At 40.0% G+C, this 24,543-nt stretch overlaps 1 protein-coding gene across 1 annotated transcript; it reads left to right on the top strand.

Moving 5' to 3' along the window:
- The first annotated feature begins 18,706 nt into the window (after positions 1-18,706).
- LOC307242893 (betaine--homocysteine S-methyltransferase 1-like) lies at positions 18,707-24,120 on the top strand. Its single transcript, XM_080017511.1, has 8 exons — positions 18,707-18,785; positions 19,017-19,149; positions 21,214-21,326; positions 22,029-22,220; positions 22,301-22,448; positions 22,615-22,797; positions 22,892-23,120; positions 23,201-24,120. The coding sequence occupies exons 1-8, from the start codon at positions 18,762-18,764 to the stop codon at positions 23,379-23,381; spliced, it is 1,203 nt and encodes a 400-aa protein (XP_079873637.1). The 5' UTR covers positions 18,707-18,761; the 3' UTR covers positions 23,382-24,120.
- Positions 24,121-24,543: the final 423 nt, after the last annotated feature.

Genomic DNA, 24,543 nt, shown 5'->3' with positions numbered 1-24,543 from the left:
AGTTTTAAGTTATTTATTTTCTCTTTTTTAGTTCTTTGTTTTGTGTTCTTGTGTCAAAGTGATCTGCTGGTTGAGATAGGATAAACCTTTATCTCATGGTGGGGAAGTTTGCAATGTTACAGCAGCAACAGGATGGCACAATAGTATGAAGCATTAGTAAATTGGTATTTCTAAATTACAGGATATGATTAATAAGGTAACAGTATAGATTGGACATACATTAAATAGTATTATTGCATGAGTAAATTGTCAGTTTTGGTGTGATATACAGTAGTGTTTGTGTGTTCGAATCCCTACCGGTTAATTTTATTAATAATTAAGGCTGATAATTGTTTAAGTATAATCAAACAGTATTTTATTTCTTTTTTCACTCTAGAAGTAATCTCAACTTGACATTGATTAAGGTAGCTGTTGATATACAGTATGAAACTTAGCAAGTAGGTTAACAAAGATGGATAATTGTTTTGTTTTGTGCACTAGAGAGTTAATGGAATGGGTACGTTTGCTTACTAAAACTTAAAACAAACTAGACAAACAAAACAAATGTAAAATACGTTGGTCGTTTCAATGGCTTTTAATTTGGGCATTCCAAATTTAAAGTTTTATTTGTCTCAATGTCAATTTATTAATGTTGTAATTGTGTATTGATGTATAAAGACCAACCCGTGTATTCAGTTTTTTATTTCCACAGCTTTAAGCAATTTAAACAGGAATCCACTGGGCTGCAGTTTGACTTTTGATCAGTGTAGATGTGACTGCATCTGATTGGGAAGACTTGAGGGATTGACAACAGAATTGATCAAAGATAATTGCTCTAAAATTAAGTAAGGCTATAACATGTCCAGCATTCAAAGGTCCTTATAAATGATTGCTACTTGTATTTAACTGATTTGCAAAAAAAACAACTTATAATAATTAATAGGCTAAATTGGAATTATTGTGAGATGAAATGCATGCAAGCATATTAATGGGGAGACCTTGATTAAATTTAGATGCACCATATTGAGCTCCATCATTAAATTACTGTCAGATATTATAGAATGCCATATAGAACCAGAATAATTTTGATTAGTTCTTATTTAAATGTGACATTCTCCTAAATGGACATAGTTGTTGAAGCAATGTTTAGAACCTGAGTTAATAATTACTGTGTTATCACTTAGAGACATTGTTGTCAGAGAACCCTGGAGTGATTACACTGCCTGATACTGTCGTAGACCCTTCCTTTCATTCTTCTGACAATGTCGGCAACAAACACATTAAGCACCCCAGGGCTTCACCGAGGCCCAAAGGACATTCCTATCTGCCTGGTATCCTGCTAAGAGACTTGAAGGTCTGTGAAGACCTTGTATACAGAGATCCAGGTTGGCCAAAATTAGGATGAACAACTTGGGACATTTGCTGAACAACAAACAAATTTCCGTTGAATGAAATGAAATGAACAGCGTTAACTTCTGCTGCTCCTCCCCTCCATCAACAAACATGAAGTGTTTTGCCCTCAAAGTACAGCAAACTCACAATTGAGAAAGATGTTGTACACAGTTGAGGACCCTAACCAGCTACGCTCCCCTGGATCCGTATTCGGTAATGTCACTGCATCAGACAAAACATCAAACTGAATGACTGCAATCGGAATGTTTTTCTGCTCCAACTAGGAGTTGTGGGATAATTGATCGCCTTAAGTCCTGCTGGAAATAACACCTGAGTGATCGCCAGGGGGCTGCTTTTGTGTGTGTTTGCAGCTGTTTTTTTCTGGTTCTGTCTATTCTGACCGTACACAGTAGTATTAAATGTTTAAAAAAAAGAAAAGAAAAACTACATTGTAGTAAGAGTATTGGCGAATTTAAATTAAATGTTTCAACATTTTAGGAAACTGTTTGAATAATGAGTAAATTATATTATTAAGTAGTGTAGTTTCTTTATTGTCGATGATGTGTTGATGAAGAAGGACTCTCCGCTGACGCTGACTTGATTTTAATATTACGTTTATTACAAGTAGGAACAGCATCAAACCAGACTTGCCATGGATGTCTGGGAGAGAACAGAAGTCAAATGTCTTCCCTCACGAATGGAACTAGGGAGTGTCCTTTATACTTGTACAGAGACAACGTAGCCCATCTGATTCCAATCTATGGGTCACAGTTCAGCTGACTGACATACATCCCAGCACATTCCACCTCCATTATCACCGGGGCCCCTGGCAATGGGCTCTCTCTCTTGGGACCCCCGGAAAACATCTGTTAGTAATTATATTATACAATGGGGACTTTCTTGGGACCCCAAACATTCCAGACACCTCATATTTCACCTATTCGAAACTAAACAAAGTCTCGACCGAGAGAAGAGTAATGAACTTATGATGTTAATTGGCTTAATAGAAATAACATACTAACAAACAAAATGATTATAATATACCCTTTTGACCAGGCTTAGTCATAGCAATACAATAAATGTGTGGAGTGTGAGCGTGAAAAACCCATCTGGCAGCTTCCTTTCTTAGTACATCCATCAAACAATCTAGACAGGAAAATTCTCTCACGGTCCCTCTGCCCCAGGCAAACCAACTATTGTACTCCAACTCAATTAACAGAAATATAAGAATTTAGAAAACTGTATAGGATGTTACATATAAATGCATACATTTAGAACATCAGAAATAAATCTAAAATTTGTCCAAAGTCAGGCTGGTTGACCCATCGGACCTTCCAGTGGACCTTTCCCTGCCTAACACCAATGTCCCTCAAGACTGCAATAAAAGAAAACACCTGAGGTCCCAATGTACTCACTTCACCCTGTTACAGAAACCTCCAAAGAAAACAATACTAAATCAAAGTAATATGTCTTGCCAAAAATATCTAGTGTAGAATACAAAATATTCATCAATAATACAGGTTACATTGTAATAAACAAACTCCAATATTATAAAAACATGCATGACACATATGTATGTATTGAACTGTTACTTTTTAACACCATCAACTTTTAATGATATTTCACTTGACACCCCTGATCATGATGTCCTCATTCAGGCTCCACCATCCATTTTCATCCTCCATTTTTGAATGTCCATGTTTGAGTGTTCAGGTCCACTAGGCTGTTAGGATCTCTGGACACAGCCACCCTCTGACTTGTCCTGAAAGAAAAAAATTCACCAGCCAGTATCTTGCACAAACATCAAATACAGTATACTAATTTCGCTTTTGCATTATACTTTAACATTATTCCAATATATGATTAACATTTTCCAATTCCCCCCTTTGTCCATACATTTTCCCAGTCAAAAATAGTATTGAGTCTATGAAGGAATCAGATATTCAGAATGGATATTTCTCTACTAGTGTTAGCTCCTCTCTCATCACTATTTCCTCATCTTCACTGACGTCATTACCACCCAATAGTGGCATCTGAACATTTTCTCCCGGCATTACTCCTGCCCATCTCAATATCATGGCCTTAGCAAAGGTCAACAACACCGTACAAAAATAAAACATCACACACAGTCATAAAAGAGCAGCCCCCAGAATCTGAACTACTATAGCTCCTAGTGGTCCTAATTTATCTTGCAACCAAGCATTAGCTGACTACCAGCACCTTCTGATGGTCCAAACGCATCCCTTAAAAGTTTCAACGCATCTATGACATTAAGCATGTTATCGGCGACATCAGGGATCAACGTATAACAGGCATCCCCGGTTCGATTTGAAGCCACGCAGAGGCCACCTTGTTTGGCCAAAATATAATCAAGAGCCATGTCGTGTTTCAGCAACGTCAATCGATGACTCCTCTGGGTGTTTGACAAATATTCACTGTGGTAAATGGTTTATGTGATATTATCAATATGATCAGCTAAGAATGTGACCCCATACCATGGAAACAATCCTATGGCCCATTTTTCTCCTAAAGATATCCTTTCTCCTAAAGATATCCTCCACAATGATAAGACTACAAATTGTGAAACTGTGCCAAGTCTCTTTTCTTCCTATTTTCGGCAGTCTTTGTAGAGTTACCCTCATCTGGCTCTTGTCCCTTCCAGATAACAAAAACATCTTAACGAAGTTTCCGCTGTGCCATATAGCAACATCCAACATCCCATACGGCAGAAATAAGTATGCTTTATCATCACATACCCACCAAATGTCTTTAAATGTTCCTTTAGTCACATTAGCTGGTAATGTTTGATTCTTTACGCTTAAAATTTTACTCTGTCGATGATGTGGTGCATGAAAGGTTACTGTACATGTGTCATCAACTGTCCTTTGTACACTTTGTCCAAATTGCTTCATGTAACTTTCACATTCTGATATTCCCATAAACATACCATCTCCACCATGAGTATCATTGGAACAAAGTCAAGCTCTAACTTTCGCAGGTGTCACTTCCATAGCATCCGGTATTGCTGTTCTAATATCTTCATACTTATCAAGAAGATTTAAATATGAGAATTCTTTCAACCAGGAACACCTACGCCCAGGTCTAAATAGATTGACCAACACAGCCATCCATATTTCATCCGCTGCTTGTTGTTTGAATAGCAGCCACCATAACGCATTACTTTGACATTCAGGCGTCAAAGGTTCCGGTACCATCTCTAGAATTGAAGGCCATGTGCCCAGAGCTGGTACTCTGTTCGGTCGTGTCTTTTGATGTCCACTCAGCATCAAGAAAATCATTGACCACATCCAACATAGTCACCTGAACTATTTCACCTGAATCCCTATCAATCTCCTCAGCAATTGGTTCTCTAACTATAGAGCTCTCCTCACTATTGTTCAAATTAATTTCCAACTTCACCATAGGCTTCTGAGATATATTTACCAACTTCTAGTCTTATCTACAGACTTTGTAGACACCGAAAAAGTCATCATTGTTTTATTGGGAGTGGATCTCATCTCACAACCTCGCTTGTATGATTACCAGAAGTTACAGATGTAAAAGTTGTCATCATCATTTTTGTAACATCTTTTTCTGCCAATGTTGTAGCTAGAGTAGTAACTGACGATGATACGTTAATACTAATAGCTATTCCTCGACCTAAGGTAATAGATGTCATCGGTCCAACAGTCACCCTTGGTGTGACCAGTTGCTTTTGAATTTCTTGAGCAATCGTACTTATTTCTTTAGTATCCAGACCTTTTACTACAAGCATTATAGCATTATGTCCTGCTTCCCAATAATTTTGCCTTGGGATATATTTAAACTCTGGATCCAAATATGTGCATGTATATTCTCCTTGATCTTCCCATATGACATTATCTATGACAAGCAAACAGTCATCTCGAACTTTAACCCATCTCCTGTCATTATGCAACATATACTTTCGTTGACCACGAGGCACACTGCTAACATCAAGTCCTGTTAGCACTATGTCTTCACCACGCGCATTTTTCCATTTAGGGGGATTATTTCCACCATTATTCCATTTACTACATTTACATGGCAGCTGAACTGCCTTTCCCAAAGTCACTTCAACCCTAGTCCTTGTATCGCTTTGATCTAACCCTTTTTCTGGTTGGCCTTGGACTCCTTGGTCCAACTGGGTCTGTGTATTTTCCTGGAGAGGCATCACAGCCCTCTGGAGTCTTTGACGACTTATACTCTCTGGAGTTAGACTGTTGTTTCTGGGACATGTTGTAAATCAATGTCACCAAAGTTTCTCTCTTGCTCAGGGACTGAAAATTCATCGCTGGGATCATCAAAAGTGTACTCAACATCATCATGCACCCCCACATCATCGTCAATCCCTTCTTTTGGGTCTTGACCTTTGAGGTCCTCATGAACCTCTGCTGTGTCTGCAGCTTCTGTTGGCTCTCTAGAGCTTTCAACATCTCTGCTCTGATCGTGGCGCCTCTTCTTTTGGCGCTCTAACACAATGTGATAAATGGTACCATGTAGGAGAACCTTTTACCTGAACCGCAGTTCCCGAACAACTTCGAATGGTCCTTCGCGGCGTACGTTAAACCACTTCCTCCTATACACCTTCACAAATACCTTGTCTTAAGGTTGCACCACGTTCCTCTTTTGCTCATCAAGTCTCTCTAGCACCTCCTCTTGTTTTTGCCTGTCAGAGACATATGTGTGTATTCTCTTATGCAGTGCAGCCATATAGTTAACATACACTCACATTTCATCTTCTAAAAGGGCTAAGCTTGGACCCTTTCCACTTGTGCGCAAACAAGGTGTTGGCATCCGTCTACCCGTAGCCAACTCATGGGGTGTCATGCGCAAATCACGGAGCCCACTTGAACAACACACCATTAATGCCAACGGAAGCGCCTCTACCCAATTCAGACCTGTGTGCTGACAGATTTCAACAATGCAATTTTTCAGCACACCATTCATTTTTTCACAAACACCTTGGCTTTGTGGATGATAAACAGCTCCTAGAGGTTGTTTGATTCCCAATTTTTGCAGAATTTATTTTACTGTTCTATCCACAAACTCTTTCCCATTATCTGAGGATATGTCCCCACCTCACGACCCAAAAACTTGGCAACTGACTGAACAGCTTTACGCTTGGTTGGACATGACTCAGGCCACCGTGTAAATCTATCCAAGATGACTAACATGTATATTTTACCTCCTACTGGTCTTATCATGTCAACAAAATCCACAACCAACTCACGCATAGGACCTGTCGGAGTTGGAATGTGACCGGGTGGACCCATCACACCCCTCCGAACATTATTTTTAAGACAGATTGTACATCTGCCTATAACATAATCAATTTGCTCAAGCAAGTACGGTGCCCAAAAACCATATTCTTTCGTGATTTTTCTCCTTACTTCCCCCCTTCCAACATAACTAACCCATGTGCTTCCTGAATCATCAGACCTAGTAGGTCGGGGGATGCTACCATCAGTCCTTCATGATCTCTCCACAGACCAGTGGAATCTTGAGTGGCCCCTCGGTCCAACCATAATTGTTTATCTATGGCTGACGCAGCTTCTTGCATCGAGACCACATCTCTGAGCGCGATTTTATCTTCCACGTCCACTTCACTGGTGACCAGAAGAACCTTGCCTGCTTTGTTTGCTCCTGTAACTGCTTTTGCAGCCTCATCAGCCGCTTTGTTACCTTGTGTAACCCTTGACGTGTCCATTTTGTGTGCTGCACAATTAGCTGCAGCTATTTCCTTTTGCTTCACCATTGCATGCAACAATTTCATTATCTGAGCATGATGCTGTATTGGAGAACCATCGGTTCGGTTCCACACTGATCCAAATAAATGACACACATTATGTGCGTATGCAGAATCTGTATATATTGTCACTTGCTTGCCTTTGTCCAATAGACAAGCTTCAGTCAGGCCCACAAGCTCAGAAAGATGTGCAGAAGCAGGTTGTGGTATTACTTCTGCTTTCTCAACAACAAATTCAGTTCCCTGGGCTTTGACTACTGCATAACCAGCACTCAATGTATCTCCTATTCAATAGCAGGACCCATCAGTCCAATACTCCACATCTGACACATGCAGTGGGAAAGCTTGCAAGTCTGATCTGAGCTTTGCATATCTCTCTACTTCCTGAACACAATTATGTGGCTCCCCATCCTCTGGTGTTGGCGAATTCTCAGCTGGATTTACTGTGACGCACCTTACTAAGGTGACATCTTCCTGCTCTAAGAGCCTATGAGAGTCTCTTAGCCTAGACATAGTCAATGTACATTTACCAAAATTCTAAAGATTTCTGAGATTATGATGGGTAAGAATTGTCACTGGGTAACCCATAGTTACTGATGATGCTTTATCATACATAAGATAAACTCCCACCATTGCTCTGTAGCACAGTGGTAGCCCCAATTCTACTTCTGAATAGGCAGTTGAATAATACGAGACAGGTTGAGGACTTGTCCCTGTACCTGTGGGCTGACAAACAACTGCACTTGCATATTGACCCCCAGTGGACGTAGCCACATACAGCAAAAAGTTCTTAGAGTAGTCTGCCAACGCTAGCGCTGGAACTTCTTGTAACCTCTGTTTGATCGTCTCAAATGCCATATGACCTTCCTGCATCCAGGTGAGGTTACAATGGAGTTGAGCATTCCCAGTCTCTTTTATCATGGCTCTCAAAGGCTCTGTTAGGCAGGCATGATCTTCTACCCGGGCTGAAGAATATCCCGCAATACCAAGAAATGTCATCATCTCTCTGACTGTTCTAGGCTTTGGTGCCGTTCAAATGGCTTCCAAATGACTCTCAGAGATGCTTCTGTGTCCATGGATTATTGTTTGACCCAAATAAACTACTTTTTCATGACAATACTGTAGCTTCTTCTGAGAGGCCTTGTTCCTTTGTCTGCCAATAGCTGCAACAGTTTGATTGAGTCCTCATGGCACGTTTCCTTATCTGGTGAACAGATGACGATGTCATCCACATACTGAATGCAGTACTTTTCAAGATCTGATCAATCCCAGCCAAGTCATCCTGCAACACTTTATTGAAAATGTGAGGGCTATGTCCTTGAGGCAGCCTCTTGTACTTGAAGGTTTGTCCTTTGTATGTGAAGCCAAACAACCCTTGACTTTCTTCGCTCAGTGGAACACTGAAAAATGTTCCACACAAATCCAACACTGTGAAGTGTGTAGCCTCTGGAGGAATTTGGGCTAACAAGGTATGTGGTATCTGGTACATCAGCTGGAAAGTCCACCACCACTTCATTTACCACGCTTAAATCATGTTACAAGCGATAGGACTCATCTGGTTTCTTTAGAGGCAATATAGGCGTATTACTCGGAGGATCTGAACATATTTCCACTACACCTGCATTTAACAGTCCTTCAATTTGTGGTTCAGTCCCTTTGATTGCCTCCTCCTTTAGTGGGTACTGGTTGTTCCAAGGAGGTTTGGTTCCTGGTCACAGTTCAACTCTCACCGGTTGGGCTGCCTTCACAAGTCCAATGTCAGTACTATGTCGTGACCACAAAAATTCTGGAATTTGTTGCGGCATCTCCTCTCTCATACTGTCTGAGTCCAATTTAGCGCTGAACATTGACTTATATGTCATCTGTACCACTTGTGGTTGTCCTTGTCCTTGAGCTGAGATCATGATTCTCATTAACTTCTGTTCTTCACCCATCCAGATAGCAAGATTCTCCTTTACTGGTGCAAAAATGGCTTCCTCAGCTTCTGCCATAATTTCTCCTATATGCTTTTGCTCAAATCCTTCAGCCACTATTAAAGTCACATTTGGCACACTTTTCTCAATGTTATGCTCCTTTTCAAGATACTCATCAGTGTTTATCTTCATAGCTGCTCCCTGTAGTCCCAAAATTATGCAACAAGAGGTCAGCTGAACATGCTTGGGTTGACTACTCAACCACTCCTCCAGATCCAATTTGCCAGCTTTCTTAAAATATTTAAGCATGCAATGATGTGGATACTCAGGGGGCTTAGCATCAGGCATATTTGCCACAATGAACTTCTCCCACATCTTGGCTGGCCCTAATAGTTCTGGACTAAGATTTCCAATCCAATATACTGAAGAAGTCTCGGTCTCTGGTGCCATAAATTACATTACATTACATTAAGCAGACGCTTTTTACAATTATTATACACCGATGGACGCAGCCATCAGGAGCAATTAGGGGTTAAGTGTCTTGCTCAAGGACACTACAGCATGCTAGCAGCAGGAGCCTGGGATCGAACCAGCAACCTTTAGATTACTAGACAACCATCTCTACCTCCTGAGCCACCATCCCCATAAATAATTGGTGGTAGACATCAGGTGGCACATCCACCAGACAGCTGTCCGGCGTACACCGTATTGTGCAATTTAGTTTGCACATGTTCTGACACCAATATAGGTAGTGTGATTTTCCGATTTTTATAGCGGAGCTCAATTGGTTTTGTGAGAGGAATCAGCTGTCTCACACCCTCAAACCCAATTGTCCGTACCAATTGGTCAGACATGGGGAGATGAATAGCATCCTCAGGCCGAACACAGGTGAAAGCTGCTTCGCAATCTGCCATTACTTCCAATGGTTTATCATTTATTTTCACCTCTATTTTTGATCTTGCTCCAGCCCTGACACTATCAGCTGACACCTCCCTTTCGAGTCTTCTGGGCACCCCTAGAAACCAGGTTCCAGACCCCTGTAAGGGTTTGCCGGTCCCCTGGGTGGCCGTGGTTGTCCTCTGAAACCTCCTCCGAAGCCTCCTCTGAAGCCTCCTCTGAAACAGTCATGAGCAATGTGGTTTAGTTGTCCGCAATTATGACATGCTTCTTGAGACTGTTGGAAATTTCCTCCTCTACCTCTTCCTAAATTTCCTTAACCTCTTCCTCTCCATATTTGTGGCTGATAAAAAACTGGCTGTGGAAAGGAGACAGTGGGGACCACAGGTGGTTGAACCTAAATCTGTCCTTGCTGTGGTTGTGGTGGTAATTGATTTGGTTGTGACTGACTGCATAACCACAGCTTGTTTCCTTTCCTTCTTCTTATCCACCAACTGTATTTGGTTGAGTTTTCTGAGAGTTTCCTGGTCCTGTTCCTTCTTGTCATGCTCCTTTTTCCGATATAGCTCCACTTGATGTGCTATGTGATCCGTATAAACACCTTTGGTCATACTTTCAAGACTAACCACTTCTGCCAATTTGCTCCTCACTTATAGAGCCCAGAAGGCAGCCCCTTCTGTATTTTGGCTCGGAGAATTGATTTCTCCATTTGATACCATTCCTGTGTCATTTCTCCACACTTGATGAGCCGTTGACATATAAGCTCTTGGATTTTCCTGTGGGCCCAACAACTCAATAAAGATGTTGTCCACGTTTGTTGGAAATGCATCTCTCAATGGTCTCCACATCCGACCTCTACTTGCAGCAAACAATTCTGGATCATACACCGGAGGGGCTTTTTCTTCTGTAGTGTCTTCTCCGTTATTTGCAGTTCTTGTAATTGTTCTTCCAATACTTGTTGAACGTCTGGACAGGTGGAGACACTTAGGTCCTCGAGGCATTTGTCTATACTCCTCTCAATCTCTCTTAAAACCATGCGTCTGTCATCTCCTACCCCTGTACTGGCTGCTAACGGTTGAAAACAGGAAGGACCTTCTTTCTCCGATTCTTCATCGCTTTCACCCAATACACAGATCTCCTCATACATCTTTAGCCGCGGCAAACACACACTCACACACACAGACACACACACAAGACTGTCTGTCCAGCAGTAGTCTGATCCTCCAAAGACTTCAACAGCGCTTAACTTTATATTTTAACGTCGACTCATTTATAATTCTCTAATTAAATCAAAATTTTCACTTTGGCCAAACTTTTAACAAATTATCTTTTTATTCAGATTCTTTTATCAAGCATGTTCAATGCTGGTTCTCCTAGGCTGGTTCAGCCCTGTTTTTCCCACTTTTCTCCAACTTTATTTTTCATCTTATTTCTTCTTTTAAGCCTTTAACATTTAACTCTTTTTCACTTTCATCTTTTTCATCTTATTTGATATTATTTCATATCCAGCCAATTCCCCTGGCCAGGGTTATTTCCTCTTTGTTTTTTGCTTACACAGATTTGACTATATTATATTTTCTTACATGTCTTACCGTTAAGAAGATACAGGCCCTGTGTTCATTAATCTTGCGTGGTTATTTAGCTACCTTTATGTTATTAGTTCTGCCATTCTACTATTACTTTTTACTTCAACTTAATTCTCTTTTAACTTAATTCTTATTTCTCGTCTCTATTCTCTATTTCTCTTTTTCTTCATTTATTATTCTCTTATTCCCCTTATTTACGTCTTTTACAACCCCAATTTACCAAACCCCAATGGAACTAGGGAGTGTCCTTTATACTTGTACAGAGACAACGTAGCCGATCTGATTCCAATCTATGGGTCACAGTTCAGCTGACTGACATACATCTAAGTACATTCCACCTCCCTTATCACCGGGGCCCCTGGCAATGGGCTCTCTCTCTTGGGACCCTCGGGCAACATCTGTTAGTAATTATATTATACAATGGGGACTTTCTTGGGGCCCCAAACAATCCAGACACCTCAGTAGAAACAGAATTAGGCCCATAAATTAGAAAAAAGTGATTGCTTCATTGATTGTGTTCACTATGTTAATAATGGCCCTTCTAGGTTTTAGATGGTCTCAATTTAACCCCTGGCTATGTTATTGTCATATATTTTATCTTATTTAATTTTTTTTAAGTAAAGTGGTTAACTTGATTGGAAATGCCAAAAAACCTATCAATTTCTCTAACAGACTGCAGAATGATGTGACTTATAGTTGAATACTCCCTGGCCAAAGGGTAAGACTAGCAGCTCAAAGCTTCTTAACACATAATTAATGTGATTTATTTGAAGTTAGGTAATGCAAATTGACCATGATATAATGGATAGTTGATCAAATGTTACTGGTCAACGGCAGTCAGTCTTCTGTTACCTAATTAACTGCTGAGATCTCAGGCTTATTGTTTGCAGTTATTAATTGGACCTTTAAAGGTGTAAGTAAAAATAATATCAACAAATACAGAATATTGTATTAAACAGTAAATTAAAAAATGTTTTGGTGTGTGAATCACATTTTGTTCTTACCCGCTGTAGTTGCTTAACTTATTATTTAAGTTATGTTGAGCCTCCGGTAATGTTATGTCTGCCGCATTATGGAAATTTATTTTTAGCTGATTTTGAGTTTTTTTAATGGCAACACATTAATCCAAATGTTGATGTTTTATTGATCTGCTTGTGTCGTGGATACACAGGACTTCCTAAAATACTTAGAACAAGATGGTCACATAGTCGTCGCCCCCCCCCCATTATAACTCCAGCCGGCCCAAAAGAAAGTTCATTATTTGAGTTATGACATTTGTTTTATTTCTTTTTTCTTTTCTCCTCAGGGTCGCACCCTGGCATGGCCTTTTTGTGGCTGTTGTGGTTGTTGTTCTTGGATCGTGGAATGAGGCAACGCTTGCCCAGCCATTATTACCAATTGCTCATGGGAAGGGCTTATCATCATTAGATGTTGAGTTCATTGGATGCCTGAGGAGGTAGAACATTTTGTTGCTTTCAAACAAGCTTTTGCAACTGCTACATGTTGGTTTGCTGGATTACATTAACTGTGGATAAGGGAGATGGCTTTATGTTAGCTGTGTTGTTGCACTCTTATGGAGATGAATTACATCTTGTTGCATACATGCTCAGGAACTTGGTGACTTGGTTATTGGGTTGATTACATGCTGTAGGCTTTATCTTGCTACGGGGCAAATTGGTTCATTTCTCTCCGGCGGCAACTCTCCATCATCAACATGTTCAAGTTCAAGTTCAAGAGATTACTTGTCACATGTGCAACTTTCACTTCGCTCATGTCACTTTAAGGTGGTGCACCACTCCTACTCCAACTTCTCTTCTTCCCTCTTATGGAGATTCACATGACTGTTTGGCAGCGATAGCCGATGGGGCTTTGACCCGCCCCAAAAAAATTAACTACAAGTACAACTATTAGGAGGGTTTGTATGGTACATATGTTTGACATATGGAAAGTACCATTTCTCAAACAGGAGGGATAGTTTGGGAATTAAGTAAACATTACGATTGTGCTCAGAACAATGCAGGAACCGCCACTGTCTATTCAAAGTGCTCCTTTCAAACACCTCATTACTTATCAAGCTGACGCCTTGTCATGGTTAAAATATTGTTTAATGATAACTGATATGTTTTTCTTAATGAAACCCTAGTGAAGATAAGCTCGATTGAGTTTCATGCCTGCCATAATAATGATGGGAATGCAAGGACGATCACATGGTGTGACCGAACTGTCCCCGCATGAAGTGCTGACCTGTAGACCAATGCGATCAGGTCTGTCTTCTGTTGACTAAAGCCACATATGAATTATATCATGTAAGTCAGTAGTGATCAGATTGTCCAGATAGTATTTATCACTTTTAAATTTTACTTAATTAATGGATTGTGTAGACGGGATTATTTTCAGGCAACATTCAAGAAATGGATTCTCAGAAAATTTGAAAACCCTGCATGATTTACACACTGACGGTTATTTTGTAGTCTAATCAATATTCTATGAACATTATCCCTACATATAAGACATTGTGATAATATTATTTTGTTGTTACACTAGGGCGCATGCATTTATTTTGGTACTGAGACTGTAGTTGGCTATTCAACATAACTGTTTGTGAATCACAGAATTATTCCACGTATCCCACCTTTACAATCGTGGACCTATACCAAACAATGTTGTCATGATGTGTGTCTCTCACCCAAGTGTTTAAGTCTATATGTCCAGGTCAAAGCAACCCTTCACGGCCCACTTGAAGGACCAGTACACGACCTCTGACCAGGTGACTCGGTGGTGAGCCATGACTTCCGGAGGAAAAGCTGGAACTCTGCCAGATTCCTGTGACCTTTCTAGATCCTCCCCACCACTGCAGCAGCAGTTAAGGTGGCAGATCGACCAACGTGGGTACACGCATCTCATTGCAAGAAAGTCCCCAACCTTCCAAAGGACCGAAAAAACGACAACAACGGAGAATCATGAGACATCAAGAGACGTGAACTGACATCACGATCCTAACAGGAAAAGATTGGTCACGTCTGTGTGATAATCTTTTTCATCACCATCTCCATCGTCCTGTTGATCAGCCAACCCTGGAACACATTTCCACAGCAGGGCTACTCCCCCACCCTCACTCACATCGTATCCAGAAGAAGAGCCCCAAGTGAGAAATTAACACTCTGTCACTAACATAGTCCACCAATGGTTAAATGTTGACTACACTGGACACTCGTGCATTTGCTGGGCTAAGAGATGCACTGGGGCCATGGATTTCTACACTCATTGAAGCGTTGGCACCTGTGGTGATAATGTGTTTGATGCTATGCTGCTGTCTAGCGTGCGTATTACCTATCCTTTGCAAGATGATTGCGATGTGATGTGATGCGATGTGTGCGATATGATGGCGGGACAATTGTCTCCATACCAGTGGATGATTGGAAACCACCTTATGATGATGACGGAGATGTTGAGACATTGAGATGCTAAGATCTGAAGATGTTTGTCAAATTATGTTTATCCTTACTTATACGATGTGTTAGTCATTATGTTCACGCAATAAATTTTGTTGTTCTCATTATTAAGTGATAACTATTGCGTAATCTGCATAGTATTATGTATTTGTGGAATCTCTCTATGTCCATTTATTCCGCAATCTGGTTCATGATTTTTTTGTTTTTTGTTTGTTTAGTTAGACTTCACACAGGATTTTTTCCCTCAATTCAACTTGGGTTTTTACATAGTGTGTTGTCATAGCATAGTGTAGATAAACCCTTATTGGTCTTTTACTCTTCTCTCGTTAAATATGGGAAGAGAGTATTGGCCAATTTGAGGTGAAGATGTCCTAGTATTCTGTCTGGAATGTTTTTTATTTTTATCTTTTATATCTTTTGTTATGAGTTTTTATTAGATGTGTGTTTCCCAGTTGATTTCAACGATATAGAGTTGATTGGGATATCTGCAGTATAATTATATTATATTCAATTTATGTAATTCTTCTGATCATTTTGCCTCATTTATATGAAATCTTAGCATTATTGCATTTTTCTTTTGTAATGATCCACTGGGAACAACAGGAGGGAGTGTGAGAGAAAATGCAGATCAATGTTCATGAATGATATAACTTCATAACCAAGTGATGCCTAAATGCTAAGGAATATATGTTTTGTTTGGTGATTACTTTCGGCTCCTCTGCGTCAGGAGATCTTACATTCCTGCCCACAAATGGCACAACTGTTTGAGTCGTTATCTGTTTTTCTAGCTCATAAAAGGACCAGTTCTGTAAACACTCACCCTTTCCCGGCACCGATAGTGATGATGTTTTTCTTTGTTAAAACAGTTCTCAGGTGTTACTGAAGGCAACAGCGAAATCCCATTTATTCTGCAGAATAAATATCATTAATACTCAGTTGGTTTCCTGTAGCAAACAGGTTAACCTCATCGACCACGCAATCTATCTATCTATCTATAGTATCTATCTATCTATCTGTCTGTCTGTCTGTCTGTCTGTCTGTCTGTCTGTCTGTCTGTCCGTCTGTCTGTCTTAAGGCTAGAAAATGTCGTGTTTTGGATGAAAAATAGTCACCAATAAACCCATCAAAAAACCCAACTGTATAACAGAGATGGTTATGTGAAACCCTTTTTCCCTCCCCTAGAGAACTTAGATCTATAACCCCTTTTTTTTTTTTGCTAAGTTGGCATGATTTATTTTCATTTAAAACATTTTTGCCAGACTTGCTGTTGCTACTTTGTGCCCCTCTTTGTTCACAGAGGCAAACAGCCACACACACTGGGTTGCCCTCTGCGATGCTAAAAATACGAATATTAAAATGATGTAATACTAAAATGTAAGGCACTAAGTTTTAATTCGTTTCAAGGCTGCAGCTTTTAAACATGATGCCGCTTGTGTTAACTTCAAATGACAAGTAAAGCAAAAATGTATCCTGGAACGACATGAATATGGAGCTCACTGTGGAAAATCACATAATTTCCTTATGGCACAGGAAACCTGTTCTGTCCTATACAAAGATAGCTAACAGTTTATCCCTTACGTTTTGAAAGTGCCCTCTCAAAAAGAAGCCCACCATTCCAGTGGCGCCCCTGTCTGGTCTCCTCTACACTCCGCTGCCGGTCAGAGACTGGCAGGACTTGTGGTGAAGAGGCGGAATATTAAACCACATTGAAAATGATCATACATCATATGTCCAGCCGGCAATTCACTGTCACATAAGACTAGACTATACAAGCTGGATATTACATTAAGTATCTGAATCAATTTTATTTACATTTAAATAGAAAATTAAATTTAAAAAATACTTTGATTTTAGCAGATCTTCAAAAGATCAAAGATCAAAATATTTAATCACATTCCTTGACTTGAAAACCTTTGCATATTATATATGTATTTATATTTTTATGTCTTTATGTATGCTTTTATTTGTTAACCTTTTTTGTATGTGTGTATTTATTTATAATTACATATATTATTTATTATTTAGTTTCTTTTTTTTTTTTTTGCTTATTAATTACATTAAATTACATTATGGTATTGATCAGGTGATTTTGTCCAAAGAGACCTACAATAAAACCAACTGTATGTCACAGTCAGCTAAATCTTCTCGAGAAACAGGCAGTACTAGAGTTGTTTTACAATTATCAGTGCTCTGTCTTACTGGATGTTATACTTGAACATTTAATTAGCTTTTATTGTTTTTTCCACTTCCCCCGGGGGTTTGGCCTCGGTGGAATTTCTGCTTTCACATGACTGCAACTGATCTGCTTTTAATTTGAGTGGTCTCCTCCCCATTTCTAAAAATCCACAGCAAGAGAGGGAAAGGAGGGTTTAGTTCAGTCAGATTCATGTTTCAGGTACATTGAGAGGTATTCTATAGAAGACTGTGGATATTGTGTTTGATTTATGAAAGGAGTACTCTAAGCCTAACAACAAACTGTAGTTGTTAAAGGTAAAACTTGAAAGAAGGGAGATCTGTTATATTGAATATAAAACATGTTAGTTACATAACAGCTCTCCATGCTGCTATCTAATACACACCTGCAACTGCATAACAAAGACATATTTGAAAGCTTAGGACAGTGTGTTGATGTAACAAAACATCTATATTTTATACTACAATAGCCAATGGTAATAATGTCAAGCAGATATATATACAGTATGTGTGTGTGTGTGTGTGTGTGTGTGTGTGTGTGTGTGTGTGTGTGTGTGTGTATGTGTGTGTGTGTGTGTGTGTGTGTGTGTGTGTGTGTGTGTGTGTGTGTCTGCGTACCGTCTTACCTGGTTGACATTGGCGGGGCTGTTCGATTGATATTTTATCTCTTTGGTCTTTTTATAAATGAAGGCATTCTGTTCAGATCTAACCCTGCGTTAGTTGCGGCGTTCCTTCTTACTTTGCGGGATTAGAGTAAAGACATCCAGGCACTACACAGGGTGGCTCATGTTAGCATCGGTGAGCGACAAGCCTAAAATGCGCCCGTCTCAGACGTTTAATTGATAACTGATACATCCGTGCAAAGATAAGAAGAATATATATATTTTAGACATTGATTTGATCATTGCTGTTTTTTGCTTTAAGTTTAGTGCTTTATTTCTGCTTGGGTGAACCTGAACCAACTATTGCAACAGCGATTCAATGTGACTATACCCAATAGCCAAATTTAACAAAGTTGGCTATGGTCCCTACCTATTTTGGCTGCTTATAAAATAGAAAAGGTGCAGGCTCAGCGAATTTTTTTTCCTGAAAACCCAAATACAACATTTTCCATTCGTGCAGCCAAATTGCTGTAAAATAAGTAGTATAGGTATAGGCCTAATGCATTTAACCTCAATGACAATGCACAACTGAGGAAAAGCCATTGCCTGTCATGCAGCATATATAGGACTATAACAACAAGATCAACGCATAAAAGAACACAACAGTTCAACATTAAATAGGTACAGAAAAAGCAATAAACAAATAAAACAATAGCTCTACAGTGAATGGTGTTATGCAGACTTTGGAGGAGGGTTGAGACCGCATGCATGACCACAGGCTCCTGCACACCACACCTCACCTCACCTCACCCCAATCACAAAGAAAAGTCTGCATAAGAAAAGAAAAAAATATTACGCAAGAAAGGGGCGTTGATGTGCGTGAGACAGACAGCGCCACACCCCGCTCGCTGTTCTCTTCCTGTATAAAATAGTTTGCAAACTCTAGACACGGACGCTACACTCAGCAGCACTGGAAAAGCATGGCAGCAGCAGGAGAAAAGAAGGTAAAGGACAAAGAAAAGAAGATACATGCACACGGTTCTTGGAGATATAACTACATGCATCATGCAGTCGTGCAGATTTTCATAGTTGCATTATGATTTATCTTCGGTGACTGCAGATCACAAATGATAAATTCTCATTATTAATTGAAGTAGAACGCTTAAAAGACATGCCAGCTGTGCGAAATGCAAGTACTGCATTTGATGTCTGTTGTGTTTTGTCCCCCCCTGTAGAGCATTCTGCAGCGCCTGGATGCAGGTGAGGTGGTGATCGGGGACGGAGGCTATGTGTTCGCTCTGGAGAAGAGGGGCTACGTGCAGGCAGGGCCCTGGACCCCCGAGGCTGCTGCGGAGCATCCCGAAGCAGGTGCACGCACGCACACTCACATCATCACAAAGGCACTTCGTAGAAGTAACTCAGCGCTATGGCGGTATTATTTGAGAATTGCCAAGACAAATAATTCAGGAGAAAGGAGGAGTGACCATGCTAACTGCATTATACTCAGGTGAAATTGAGTATAATTTTGTGTTATTTTTGCGTGTTTTATGCTTTCTTTTGATATAAAGCCACTTACAGTGCTATACAAATAAATTATATTAGTATAATAATAATAATAATAATAATAATAATAATAATAATAATTCAAGGGGATATTTGTCACATACATATACATACGGTCATACATATATGCAATGAAATGTCATGACACCCGGTGATTTAGCACAATAACCTCTAAAAATACTCAAAATGTGCGTAGTAATAATAATAATAATAATAATAATCATCATCATCATCATCATTATCATCACTATAATTATAATGATTAATATAATAATAATAACAATACATATAGCTGCAGGCAACAATACAGTGGTGCCATTTTAGTCGTGTTAGTTACGTTTTACATTTTGCATAAACGTTGCAATTATTTAATATAACAAACACAATAAATACATGTTATTTCACAAACAAAATAAATACATGTTACTTTCAATTTGCATTTTATCAAACTTATTGTACTAACAATCTAACTCAGTTAAATAGATGAATTGCATTTATTGGACATTATTTATTTCACTATTTATAATTTTAAGCCCGCATTTAGCTGTAGGAAGCTGTGTGTACATGAAATTTATTTAAAACAACCAGCTATGTTTGCTTCTAAACCAAACCTTGTCATTGTTCTAACTTACCATGTTGTCTGTGTAAATAGATCTGCACTTTAATGTGACGTTTGTATCATTCAGGTGACGGTGTATTAACAATTACGATCATTCCTCAATATGGACACAAAGGAAAGGTTTGGTTCCTTCAAAGGTTTCTAGAACTTACTGCAGTGCGAAGACACCTTCTGCGACCTTTTATAGTTTTCCGGGTTTTGTAAAACGCAGCAAGAGTGACAGTTTTCCGAGTTTCCTTTAAACGCAGCATCAGCTTAAGTTTTCTGTCTAGGTGTGACAATCGCAAGTGGCTGGATGTGAATGAGTTACAAGAGAGGAAGCTTGGACTTAGATAACTTTTGATGATGATGTCACAAAGCGGCCGTCTCCGGAAACTTTACGACAGTTTTTCACTCATTTCTGCTCCACATGCACATTGATAACAGTCAGACCTGAAAGACAAGATGCCTGAAACGTCCCAGTTCTAACGAGACCTCAGCCATGTCTCTGTGTACTGTTGTTATCGTGTTTCAGATACTTTTAGCCCAAAAAACACCCAGATTAAAAATAGGATAGATTGAGCCAAATAGGGGAGTAACTACTACATTTCTGTTTGTGTTAATGCATGGTTTGTTTTGAAATGGTAGAGCAATCCATAATTATCTATGAGGATGATGATATATGATATATAGATGATATATTGGTTTCATCTGGCAGCATTTTTAATGCATATGCCATTCAAAGATCAGATTAATACCAAACAGATGAGCTCTGGACAATCAAACATACGATGTGCAAATGAATATCCTATTAAATAACTTGACAGTATTAAAAAAATCCCTTTATTTGATGACATCCAACTACAGTATGATATACGATCTCTGGATCTCAAGATGGTGTTGCCTGGTTGCTGAGCAATCTGGAAATGGTCTACATCTCTATTAATACATGGATTGTAAAAAATAGATGAATTGTCCTACTCACATTGTTAACTATATTAACCATTTGCGCTACATCTCTGGTTGTATGCATCCATCCATTACTGTGCTAAGTTTGTAAGAGCAGCTGCTGAAGAGAGAACCAGAGAAACCAATGTGAGCTACTTCTTACCATAAAACACATTTACTAGATAGACTCACAGAATCACCAGGTGGATAACATATGGTTGAACCGTTTATCATTTCATTTATTTTCCATTTAAGCAGCCCTACTTACTCTCATGAATTCCAGGTATTGATTTATCAAAAAATGTCTGAACATTTTGTTTCAGTCCGGCAGCTGCACCGGGAGTTCCTCAGAGCTGGAGCGAATGTTATTCAAACTTTTACATTCTACGCCAGCGACGATAAACTGGAGAACAGAGGCAACGTCCAGAGCTTCACAGTAAGTTGTTTTGGTGCAAGATAGCACACATTCATATTTTGTGGCTCATATTTCATGATCAAACACAGCTGCATAATTAATCAAGCGAACAGACAGGTTTTAAAAGTAGATTCGTACTTCTTTAGTTGGACAGCAATTTGTTATTACCCTCAGCGACCTTCATGTGTTTTAATAATCATAGCCAATGAGGGATCAGTGGCATATACAGGTGGGCGACCACGTTTTTTCTACGCCCCTTTGATCATAAAAAAAAACCCTCCATGGAAGTGCCCTCTAGAGTGCTCCTTAAAGTAGAGAAAACAGTGTAAAGTGCCTGCTGAAAACATCATAAAGTGCCCTCCAGAGTGCCATTCTTATAGAAAAAACAGTATAACATGCGCTCTAGAGTGCCCCTACAATATAGAAAATAGTGAAACATTCCCTCAAGAGTGCCAGGACAACAGAGAAAACAGTGTACGCAGAAAATCCAAAAACCGGAAATCATGATCTCAGGTCTCAGATTAAAACCTCCCATAAGATGATTAAATCCTCTACATGCTTCAAACCCCTATTTGAAGGCTGTAGATGGCAGGAAATTGTGTTTCTGGTGTTCAAAATAATCAACATTTATTCATCTCCCGAAAAGTGCCCACACGCGGGTTTTCGCCCCTGTTTCCTGAAAGGCTCTGTGCACGCCAGTGTAAGGGATGCTTTGTACTGTAGGGAAGGCAAATCAACGAAGCGGCGTGCGATCTGGCCAGAGAGGTGGCCAACGAGGGAGACGCTCTGGTGGCTGGAGGAGTCTCCCAGACTCCTTCCTACCTGAGCTGCAAGAGCGAGAATGAGGTCAAGGCCATCTTCACGAAGCAGGTCGACGTCTTTGTCCAGAAGAACGTGGACTTTCTGATCGCAGAGGTAAAGCACGGGCAACACGTGCGGTTATCGCTAGGTAATGATCTTTAGGGGGCTCATGAGCTTTTATTTCTTTCTGTCAGTATTTTGAGCATGTGGAGGAAGCAGAGTGGGCGGTCCAGGTTTTGAAGACCACAGGGAAACCTGTTGCCACCACCCTTTGCATTGGACCGGAGGGAGACCTGAATGGTGTCAGCCCCGGGGACTGTGCTGTCCGACTGGTCAAAGCTGGTAGAATAATTACCTTGTCTCTCAAGTTCCTATGCATTGATTTCGCAGAGTTTTACTTGCAGATGCAGATTTTGACTTATTCCACTCAAATGTTTTGAAGTTGAATAGAAGAGCTTGCTTAGGAATCGAGGATCGATCACAATGGATTGTTATCGTCTGCTCGTAGGAGCTCAGATTGTGGGGGTGAACTGCCATTTTGACCCCATGACCGCTGTGAAAACTGTGAAAATGATGAAGGAGGGCGTGGAGGAGGCTGGACTTCAGGCTCACTTCATGGTCCAGCCACTCGCCTACCACACCCCAGACTGCAACAAACAAGGCTTCATTGACCTTCCGGAGTTCCCTTTCTGTAAGAAGTCGTTCCTCGGTGTTGAATTTGAAATGCATTACTGAAAATATCACTGTCTATTTCATATAGCGTGCATGCCTTGTGTCTTTTGGAGGTCTGGAGCCCAGGATTCTGACGAGGTGGGACATGCAGAGATACGCCCGAGAAGCCTACAATGCTGGCATCCGCTACATTGGAGGATGCTGTGGATTTGAGCCTTACCACACGCGAGCCCTGGCTGAGGAGCTATCGGCCGAGAGGGGCTTCCTGCCCGCCGCCTCGGAGAAGCACGGCACTTGGGGAAGTTGCCTGGACATGCACACGAAGCCGTGGGTCCGAGCCAGGTACAGGAAACGACCGTTCTGACCTACTCCCTCATTTGCCCTTGGGTTATTAGCAAATTAAGATCTTCCCCTATCTTCAGGGCGCGTCGTGACTACTGGGAGAAGCTGATGCCCGCGTCTGGTCGTCCATTCTGCGCCTCCTTGTCCGTACCTGACGGATGGGGGGTGACCAAGGGCCACACCGACCTGATGCAGCAGAAGGAGCCAACTACTAAGGATCAGCTGAAGGTTCTTTTTGAGAAATCTGCGACCAACCAATGAGTGGCATCCCTCGTTGGGAGGCAGGATGGAGAATTCCCTAGGTAGGGTGGCAGCATTGGTCAGAAAGAAGGCATCCTAAATGCAAGAAATATTACATTTTGCATCCTGTTGGCAATGTCAGCATTCTGTTGGCAAAATTGCAGCATTTGAAAGTGTCCCTTTAAATGAATGGAAGTGTGCTTTTACTTTAACCTTGTTTAAGAAATTTTAAGAAGAGCTAAGCATTTTTCAAAAGGCAAAACAATATTGCAAAAATATTATTAAATAGAAGGAAAATAATTTGGAACCATTGTTTATTTACTTACACTTTAGACAACCATGCCAGACAATAAAATGAGGGCTGTTTTAGGTGGATACAATTTAATACACTGATCATTAATTTCACTTTAATCTGGTCTAGTGTTTTTGTAGAAAGGGTAGGTAATAGTACCAACATTTTGTGCACAGTATACATCTCACCATTTGACGTTAAATGAAAAGGAGTTGGAACTGTATGACATTCTGAATGGAAGTGTAGCCAGTTGGGGTTTGAAGTAACTAGTTGATTAACCGACTAACTGAAATCCACGCCATTGAATGTCCGTATTTTTCTGTTTTGCTAGGACCCTTTTGCATCAAATGACTAAATTCCAAGAGTTCTTTGAGTCACTCAGTGCTGATTTGTACTTCAGTTGAAAATGTACCGTTTCCCTACATCAAAAAAAATTATATTTCATCACAATAAAATAATACAGCCCCAGTGTTCCACTGAGCCTTGCTTCTTCCCCCATAAAGTGAAATTAAAATTGAAGTGAAATTAAATTGTCTTGCAATGAAACCCAGATTCACAATCTTTCAGTTGTCAAAAACTGATGATCAATGCCTAAATTGTTGTAATTGAACTGATGTACCAATGGTAATGTTGATGGGAATGAAATAAAATAATGCAATTCAGTCATTTTATTTTATACAGATATGTTCCATAGAAGATATTTAGTTAGCTATTATCTGGTTACTATCTCCTTAACTTGAGATTCACGATCAACACAAAAGTGTAGTCAAATTAATTGAGCTACGATTTGTTAATGCCTATCCAACTCTTCTTTCCATTGTAAACATTTTGCAGTTATGATAGTTATTAGATATATTATTAGATAAATTAGATGAATGTAAGTACATTAAA

The sequence above is a fragment of the Zeus faber genome, assembly GCF_960531495.2.
Source record: "Zeus faber genome assembly, chromosome: 17".
NCBI lineage: Eukaryota > Metazoa > Chordata > Actinopteri > Zeiformes > Zeidae > Zeus > Zeus faber.
Note: the sequence above shows the minus strand (reverse complement) of the source record. Positions and strands in the feature narration are given on the sequence as shown.